The 10,182-nt window shown below is 33.3% G+C and overlaps 1 protein-coding gene across 1 annotated transcript; it reads left to right on the top strand.

Moving 5' to 3' along the window:
* Window positions 1-1,710: 1,710 nt before the first annotated feature.
* Window positions 1,711-7,571, top strand: LOC132752422 (acyl-CoA dehydrogenase family member 11-like). Its single transcript, XM_060742744.1, has 4 exons — window positions 1,711-1,862; window positions 3,697-4,036; window positions 4,907-5,021; window positions 7,450-7,571. Exons 2-4 carry the CDS (start codon window positions 3,749-3,751, stop codon window positions 7,569-7,571), a joined length of 525 nt encoding a protein of 174 aa, XP_060598727.1. The 5' UTR covers window positions 1,711-1,862; window positions 3,697-3,748.
* Window positions 7,572-10,182: the final 2,611 nt, after the last annotated feature.

Raw genomic sequence — 10,182 nt, 5'->3', positions numbered from 1 at the left:
TTGATGGATATGACGTCACTAAAAAAAATCCCGTTCCGATTGACTAGAAAATTTGAACACGTATGTAGGTTCATCAGAGTAGGGCAACGTCAATATAAAAATAAAATTATGAAATAACAGTGTAGATTTATTGGCATATCGGCATACTTTTGAGCATTTAAAAATATCTATCTGCAACCAATGAATCGTGACCATGGTATAGACGAATAGTTATAGGAACATATAAACGCTTTAAACAACGCTCAGTTTAGTCCAATGAGAATAAAAAAAAAACAATTCTGATAGTCTTTTTCGCAGTAGTTTGATTATTTAACCAGGTAACCAATTAAGGCATGTACGTAGTACATTATGCCTCAGAAACAAGTAAATTTTTACTTCTTTAGAAAGGGAAAATATGAATTTTATAATGTTTAAATAATGGTTTTAGAAAAAGATATAAATGCTCGCTATCTGAAGAAGGTAGTGATAATTGTGGAATACTTTGTCACCAAAGGTAGCAAAATGTAAACAAAGTGTTATTTTTTCTTCCATATATAATACTAATTCACTGTAAATGTACTTATTGACAAAAATGCAACAAATGAAAAAGATGGTTCAGATAATTGGCCAACGAGTGAGGATTATTTGGATATGAATGTACACCAAACTTAAAAAGCTTTTGAGAAATAAAAATAAAAGCATTTCTGAGACATAATGGGCCTTTTTTAAGCGATCGATCAAATCTAGGGACTTATGTTTATCTACTTATATTTTACAACACGTACCTTAAATAAAAGCGTTATTTATCACAGCTATATACTGTGAAGGCTGGATCAATATTCATATTCGTCTCTGTGCACAAGATTCTCAGCGATCAATTTTAGAGTCATGGAAATGTCAACCGTCTCGTTTCTCTTACCAGTCCTATTTGAATCAGCTTTCATTGTGCGTGTTTATTCTATTTATTTTTTTATCTATTTTTTTCATATGTCATATTTGATTTAATATGTTTAAAACCCTACTGTTAAGTTGTAGGTTATTTACAACAACTTCAGACTGTTTTTGTAAGTTTGATTCCTTAATTAATTCCATATAGGGTTTCATGATATTGAATCGAAAACCATCCAGTCAACTCGAGTGGTGCCCTTAAAATTCCATCTATCCAGTGCAACCATATCTAGGCTTACTGTTAAATGAGACCAGTCTCTGGTGTTGTTACTTTATTTCATTTTTTTTTCTTTTCTGTATTTATTTATCTTATTTCATTTTTAAATGCTTTGCGAATCTGCATGTGCCATAACGACGTATGTCTCAGTGAAATGGTAGAAGAATAAATGAAAGGATGGATACATGCATGGATGGATACAAAATGTCGGAAGTTTACATTCTGGTCTTGTCCCGTCAAGAAATGTAATACTTTCCTCCGAACCTGCAAGGGGATCTAACGCGGCCACTAAATTGCCAGTTTGAGTGTGCTGTGTGACTTAGCCAGGGTCTTTCAAATATTCTGTTTGAAAGACCCCACATCAAGGTGACTTAATTAGCTCAATAAATTGAGACTTGGTGGTAGATCTATATATATGTAGAAATTGTTTGAAAACCAGTTTTATCGTTGTAACAGATGTCCCATTCGTGTTTAAATATTAAAATATTTTGATAAAGGGTTTATAAGGGCGTATCGATCTGACCCGATTGAGCTAACCGGACGACGAATATTTAATACGATCCCGGATCCCGGTATTTCCTTCATCGCAGTTACTTCCCTTATTATTTAAAACGCCATTTGCACTGGAGTCCCATTTTTGTTTTTAAAATAATCTCGTGTGATTAATTTGTCATTATATGATTGAATAAAGTACACGATTAGATAAACCACACACGAGGTAAACATATTTTTGACACCTAATCTCATTTGATAGGTTACATCTTACGCTAGTCCAAATATTTAGACGTAACCGCGGATTTGAAGCTAGAGTGGGTGGACCAACGCTCGGCGTAAAAATACTATATGATATGGCAAATTCAAATCAACGTCAACAAACCCTCAATGTTATATGTCCATTTTCAAGACCAATGATATTGTTTTAAATAGCCATTGTGTAAAATTCGCTAATCACATAATGACGTGCATGGCTGGAGCTATAGATAGTCCGGATAAACAAGAGTGGTTTGCGTGAAATTGTACCATAGCTCGGTGTACAATTCTACATTATGCAGGATTGTTTTTCGAATAAAATCTCTTTTTTATCTTATGAAGAAAACATATTGAATAAATTGTAACAACCAAATTAGGTTCATACATTTACAAGTACCCAACTTTTAGTTTTAATTTTACAGCCCCAGAACTCTAGTGTTAAAAGATTTTAATAATTTATATGTTGGGGATTACATACGGTTGTTCGTCTGCTATTAGCATTGTCACGTGACTTTACCAGCAGTGAACCACACCAGGATAAAATGGTGAAAGATGTAAATAAAAGCACCAGTGACCTAAATCGGAGATAACTCGAGACATTTTCAGATATTGTAAAAAAATTTTTTTTACGCCGAGCATTGGTATGCACCGAGCATTGGTCCAACCACTCTAATTTCTACATGGATCAAATCCGCATTTTCCGATAAACGTCAAACAGGTGACTAGCCGTTTGTCCAAAAGAATCTGTCAATCTTTGATGTTTATAAAGGTAGAGTCACTGCTTTTTAATCCGATTTATCAAAGAAAGTTGTGAAACTGACTTGACTTTCACTGAAGAAGCACAGAGGATATCATAGCATTCAAGCTGTGACAATATAAATGATAAAGAGATAACTTATTTTTAATGAATGATATCCATTTTATTTTAATGTCAGTTATCTTTTTGAATATAATTACCATACCTTTCCTTTATGTTTAAGTATCTAGTTTTTTAATATCACTCTTAGTAAATCTTGTAATGTGGACCATTCTAATATAAATGCTGTTGTTCTGGCTTGACTTGGTGTTCAGCCTTGAAGTACTGTTTATTGTTTACCTGTATCAGAACTGAGTAATGAATGTTGTTTTTCATAGTATTAAAACAGGTTGGATAGAATCTAGTATATTGGACCCTAAAACAAGGGTGAATACGCTTCCATAACTTTGCTTTTATTCTGTAAGTAGGTGTTATTCTGATTTTTTTGTACTGCTAGAAAGAAATATGTTAAAAACTTAAAAGCAGTGGTTTTGGGTGGATGGGGAGCAGCAGTCCCTTCTAAGCAAGTATGCTAATATAATTTTAACATCTTCCAGGGTCCACTATGCATGTTTTTCCAAAAAGGCCAATAATTGTCTAGTTCTACATCAGTTCTACATCATACTGCTTTAAAATCGTTTACGATCACTCTAAGCAGGTATACATTGTATACATTTTTAAGAGACAGCTAAGAGATACAAGGGAATCCGGGAACCAGTCCCTAGCTCTTATTGAATAGACCCCTTGGTTCTTTTACATGCCCAGTGTATAGCACTGATACATGCGAGGATTACCTGGATTTCTTACCAGTTCACCTCTAGTTAGGTGGGAAACACTGAAAGTGTCTTTGAAAAATCCCAAGGTTTTAACCCAGGATCGAACCCGGGACCTCAGGAGTGATAATCAGTGGTCTAACCAACTGAGCTATCGCGCCACCTATTGTCTATTGTAGACTTACATGTGTATAGAATTTAATTAGCAACTAACTCTGATTTTTTTCTTTCAGCCAAGTTTTGAATACTATGAGTAAATGACAAGATCATTATAGTGACAGCAAAATGATTGTAAGCAGAATCAAACAAGCTTGTGTTAGGAAATTATTCACTCTGCATCAGACCTCAAATCCACTGGCACTTATAGCCCATCATAGTAGGACAATTCATAATGGCTTTTCCAGAGACCAGCACACGCAGGCTTCATCATTTGAAGGGGCTGTTAGAGAGTTTGATTTCCCATTTGCAAGAGCAAGGCTAGGAACCTTTGTGCAAGAGGCACCTGTACTTGGAAACCAGTACCTTGAAGATGCTTTACTCCAGTCCTATTTAAAGAGATATGTGCCACAAAAGGTATGTTTGTAAATCTTAAATCTCATGTCTTAACATTTTTGAAATGAGAAATATTTTGCTAGAACAGAGATATAGATAACAGAGATAAGCAGCTCCTATATTCTTCATTGAAATATCACTCATGCCTATCAAAAAGTAAAAAGTTAGACATGTTGCAGCAATTAAAACTGAATGGATGTAGATTTGAGCCTTATATAGTATACACCATTTGAATGTTAAATCTTTTATCTACTGCTGCATGTTAAAATATTGGTAACACTTTCTAGGATTTTACTTGAAATAACCTAGCAGAACATACCCACTGAACAAGTTTTTCATCATATGCATAGTTTTGTAACAAAAGTTAATAAGTAGTTCCCTTCAAGAAATGAGGTATAATTTTGTTAATGTTTTTACCTACAGCCATAGACAAATGTACAAGCTTTCAGAATATTCTTCATTTACTGATATTCATATCCGGTTGAGTTTTAATTTTTACATTTTTAAGTTTAACAAACACACATGATATCTTAACTGGCTAGGAAGTTGCCTATCTCTGTTATCTACATACATTGTATATGTCTCTGATTTGACCCAGCATATTGCGTAATAGACATTTGTAAGATTCATTGTAATTTTAGCTTTTTTAGGAAAATGAATCTAATCAAAATCATTGTATCAAATATAAATAGGAATGCATTGTTACACTTCATGTAAGAAATCTGCTCTTTCATTATAAAATATACATAGTCACTACAGGACCTTGAAAATTTGACTTAAATACTACCCTAGTACTACTAAAATAAAATTTTAGCAAAAGCCACAGAAGCTTTTGTTTAAGAGAATTCCACTTGTCTAGATTTTGACGTTGTTTCATCACATTGTTTGTAGGTATTGATAGATATAGAACCAGATTTAGTTAGATTTGGTGAGAGAGTTGCCACGGAGATGTACAATCTCAGTTTACAATGTGAAAAGGAACAGCCGTATGTTGAAAAGTTCACAGGTACCAATTTTCTATCCTTATTTTCTTGATGGTCTTATAAATGCATGGCATCTTACAGATTATTTATTTATTTAAGGATGTCTGATGCAGAAATTAAGTGTAAGAAAGTAACCTGTACGAAAAAGTCTGGGCAGAATGCAGACAGAATCTGTACAGACTTTATTTAGAAAACTCTGTACAGAGTCTGTACAGAAAAAAATCTGGTCAAATGAAACAAAGTTGAACCAGAATTCTATTAATAGATTTTAGCAATAAGGATAAAGAACGAAATCTGTACAGATTTTTTCTGAAATATTTAAATTAAGCCGATTATTTTCTGGGCAGAAAAAAATCTGGGCAGAAAAAAAAATCTGGGCAGAAAAAAAAATCTGGGCAGAAAAAAAATCTGGGCTTCTTCATATTCTGTACAGAATTAACCCTGTCCATAGGAAATATCTGAAAGGGAATTCTGCACAGAAAAAATTCTGTACAGAAAATATTCTGTACAGATTTTCGTTTTTTTGGCTAAAAACAAAATCAATTTTCCTTTTGAACATTTCTTATTTATTAATTTTAATTAACAATTTTTATTCATTTCTTTCCTGAGAGGTCTATCCAATGAGTAATAGCCTTGTTGAGGGCGCTGTCATCAGGAATTGGCTTGTCTCTGTCTTTGCACCACACACACATCCTGACATAATCTAGAGTAAAAAAAAGGAATTTGAATTATGTTCATTCTATTATTAAATGATATGCAAAATTTGTAAAAAATTTCAATGTGTATATAAAACAGTTACAATTGTATCCCTATTAACCTAAGTTTATTTGCACCCAGTAACATCAAAGTCACTGACTAGCAAAACTGGTTACATATATCATCCCTGACCTGAAAGCTTGTGTTACAAATCTACACAGTCATGTAAATTGCAACATAACTTAAAATAGGAGAGATTTACAAGTGGCCAATATTCTAAAAATAGAATTGCTGATAAGCACTGACCATAGCAACCGTTGCTGGTCATACATTCTACACAATTTCCGGGAGTTTTGAATTGATTAATTTAAACTAAATGAATTGAATTATAGAATAGCAAAACCAAAAGCTAAACTATTTATTGCATAATAGAGCAAGAAATTAAAAAAAAAATAGATCTTGAGCTATCAACTGATCAAAAAGCAATTTATGAACTAATAATTTCACTGGCCCAGCTTTGACCTCAGTGCATTAATTTTATACTCATTAGACCATAGTGGTCTGTCTCAAATCAGAGTAAATTTAACTAATATAGATAATTCATAGACTATTAAAAGATGTATAAATAATTTCTTTTATTTACAGTGGAAGGTATAACCAAATAATTCAAAGAAAAATTCAAAGAAAACATAGCAAAATCTTACCTCTGGTTTTGATTATAATTCCATCATAATTCCTCTTTGGCCCCTAAATCTGAGATTTTCAAGTCTCTACATGATTGCTCTTCACAACAACTAACTTGTTTACTTATCATTAGAAAAATAAACTAAACAAAACATATTAATCTTTGCCAATGTTTTAATCTTTGCCAATGTGAAGACACTTTGTGTAATAAAACCTCGTGTGGCAGTCTGAGAGATTTGAATTGACCAACAGGGGTTACATGGGGGTTACACCTGATATTACAGAATATCTATCTACTACTCTGAGATTAACTCAGAGTGAAATTCTGGCTAGAAAAGTAAATTCTGTCTCAAGATTTATCTAAGTGTTAAAATTCTGTGTGTCTATGTAAATTCTGCCTCAATTTTTTTTCTAAGTATTGAAAATCTGTCTTTTAAAAATAACTAAGAGCAAAATATCTGTGTGAAAATTTTTCTGTACAGAAAAATTTTTGATTCTGTTTTATTCTGCACAGAAAATCACATATTTCTTAGGCCGATTCTGTGTCCAATTCTGTGTCGGTGTCAACTCTGTACAGAAAAATGAAAATCTGCCTCTATAACAACCAGAGTTGGTACAGAGTCTGTACAGAATTGGCTCAGAATTTTCGTACAGGAACAGCTCATTTGAATATTTTTATGATAAAATGAGTTTTTGTTCGAAATAAATTTAAGCACATTGTTATGAACTTATACAATGTATTCTTTTCAAATGTTTGATTTGAAAGAAAATTTAAAAGTTAAATGTCTGTTTTTACATGAAGTATTTTAAAACAGACTTCAATGCAGAACATAGATTATTCTTCAAAGATTTATACCTAGGCTATCTTTACCTTTTACCAGATAAATTGATTTCATTATAATTTTTTTCACTTTACTATTAGTAGTTAGATTTTCAATACCCTTTCAAATAACATAGTATTACAGTTTAGAGAATTTAACAATATTACAAATTTCAATTTTGTTGAATAAGCAAGGTTAACTTCAGTATTACTAATCAACTAACCAGTTGTTACTGATACATATATTAAAGGCTGGGGAAAACTTGTGGATAACCTGGTTACAGGGCCTGCATGGAGAAAGATGCATGACATCTCTGCTGAAGAAGGCCTTATATCTATATCTTATGAAAGGAAATATGATGAGTACAGGTAAAATTCATTTCTTTATCTATTTTTTTGTTGTTTTTTAGCTCACCTGTCACAAAGTGACAGGGTGAGCTTTTGTGATCGCTTTTCGTCCGGCGTCCGTCCGTCCGGGCGTCCGCTCTTACAATTCCTGTTTATGTGTCTACATGCTAGTACAGGACAGCTTTATGTGACTTTCTGGATTTATGTGCCTAGCCACATAACCCCAATTTGTAATAGGTATAAAATGGTTCTATGTGTCTTTAGAAATGGTATAAGAAAAAAGACACATTATTTGACGGAAAAAAATGTCCGTCTAACCGGACATCCGTACTGTCCTTTTCAGTGTTGTCTCCCTTTAATCGCTATTCGTCACGGTATATTGGTAAACGGAAAAAGGGATCGAGTAAGCGTACACTTTGCATATTTAGCCCCGCCTATAAATAAAGCACGAATTTCTTATAAAGCGTTATCATCATGATTAAAATAGACTATAAATCTGTGGAAATGATCAGTGTTACTGTATGTAAGTGCATATGCTTAATCCCCCTAATAAATATACACGAATGTCTTATAAAAATGGAAAAAGGCTTTAAAGTGTTAAGTCGTGCAATAATGGTGCTTTCATTCATATGCCAAATGATTTAATCAGCATATGAACCTATGTGAGGATATCAAGGTAGATGACTAAAGGATCATCTGAATATACATACAATGTATAGTTTTGTTCATATGAAAAATATATTAGGAATCACATTATAAGAGGACCAAGTTTATACTATATAGTTTTCATTGAACAGATACAACGCGATCACGTAAGATGACCATGTACATATACTATACTTTTCATTGAACAGATATCAGCGGGTCACGTACTTGATGACCAGGGGATCATCTACTTGTACACATAAAATAATTTTCATTGAACTGATATCATTGGATCACGTAGGTGACCAGGCGATCATCTAGATATACACGTCCTCTTTCTTATTATGGAAGGGATATAAAGGGATAACGTAAGATGACCAGGGGATCATCTAATTTTACATATGCTATAGTTTTTATTGATCAGAAATAAGGGGATCACGTAAGATGACCAGGGGATCGTCTAGATGTGCATACAGTATAAGATTCATTGAACAGATATCAGGGGATCACGTAAGATGACCAGGGGATCATTTAGATGTACATATACTATAGTATTCATTGAGCAGATATAAGGGGATCACATAAGATGACCAGGGGATCATCTACATGTACATATACTCTTTCTAATTATGGAACGGATATATGGAGATCACGAAAGATGACAAGGGGATCAACCATATTTACATTTACTATAGTATCCATTGAATAGAAATAAAGGGATCACGTAAAATGACAAAGGGATCGTCTATATGTACATATACTATAGCATTCATTGAACAGAAATAAAGTGATCACGTGAGATGAGCAGGGGATCATCTACATGTACATTTATTCTTTCTTATTATGGAACAGATAAATGGGTATCATGTAAGCAGATAAGGGGATCATCTAGATGTGCACATACTATAATATTCATTGAACAGAAATAAAAGGATACCGATCACGTTAGATGACAAGGGTATCATCTACATGTAAATTTATTCTTTCTTATTACGGAACAGATATATGGGTATCATGTAAGCTGACCAGGGGATCATCTATATGTACACATACTTTGGTATTCATTGAACAGATATAAGGAGATAACGTAATATAACAAGTGGGTCATCTAGATTTACATAAACTATAGTTTTCATTGAACAGATATCAGGTGATCACGTAAGTTGACCAGGGAATCATCTTAATGTACATATACCGTACTTTTCATTGAACAGATATAAGGGGATCACGTAAGATGACCAGGGGATCGTCTAAATGTGCATATAGTATAAGAATCATTGATCAGATATCAGGGGATCACGTAAGATGACCAGGGGATTATCTACATGTATCTACTCTTTCTAATGATGGAAAGGATATATGGAGATCACGAAAGATGACAAGGGGATCAACTATATTTACATTTACTATAGTATCCATTGAACAGAAATAAAGGGGTCACGAAAATGAGCAGGGGATCATCTACATGTACATTTATTCTTTCTTATTATGGAACACATATATGGTTACCATGTAAGCTGTCAAGGGGATCATCTAAATGTACATGAACTCTTTCTTATTATGAAAGGGATATAAGGGGATAACGTAAGATGACCAGGGGATCATCTAATTTTACATATGCTATAGTTTCATTGAATAGAAATAAGGGGATCTTGTAAGATGACAATGGGATCATCTAGATGTGCATATACTGTAAGAATAATTGAACAGATATAAGGGATCACATAAGATGACCAGGGGATCATCTACATGTACATATACTCTTTCTAATTATGGAATGGATATATGGAGATCACGAAAGATGACAACGGGTTCAACTATATCAAAATTTACTATAGTATCCATTGAACAGAATTTAAGGGAGCACCTATAATGACCAGGGGGTCATTTAGATGTACTTATATGCTTTCATATTTTGGAGCAGATAAATGGGGATAATTTTAGCTGACCAGAACAGAAATAAGGGGATCACGTAAGATGACCAGGGGATC

This window comes from Ruditapes philippinarum, unplaced genomic scaffold (genome assembly GCF_026571515.1).
Source record: "Ruditapes philippinarum isolate M1 unplaced genomic scaffold, ASM2657151v2 ctg2022_1_1_1_1, whole genome shotgun sequence".
Lineage (NCBI taxonomy): Eukaryota > Metazoa > Mollusca > Bivalvia > Venerida > Veneridae > Ruditapes > Ruditapes philippinarum.
The sequence above is the reverse complement of the archived record's forward strand: the minus strand, read 5'-3'. Positions and strand labels throughout refer to the sequence as shown.

Bases quoted from the DNA above. Each gene is read 5' to 3' on its own strand.
- LOC132752422 (XM_060742744.1), top strand. From the start codon at position 3,749: ATGATTGTAAGCAGAATCAAACAAGCTTGTGTTAGGAAATTATTCACT. The intron at 4,037-4,906 runs GTATGTTTGTAA...CATTGTTTGTAG, and splicing joins AGAGATATGTGCCACAAAAG to GTATTGATAGATATAGAACC. The intron at 5,022-7,449 runs GTACCAATTTTC...CATATATTAAAG, and splicing joins GTATGTTGAAAAGTTCACAG to GCTGGGGAAAACTTGTGGAT.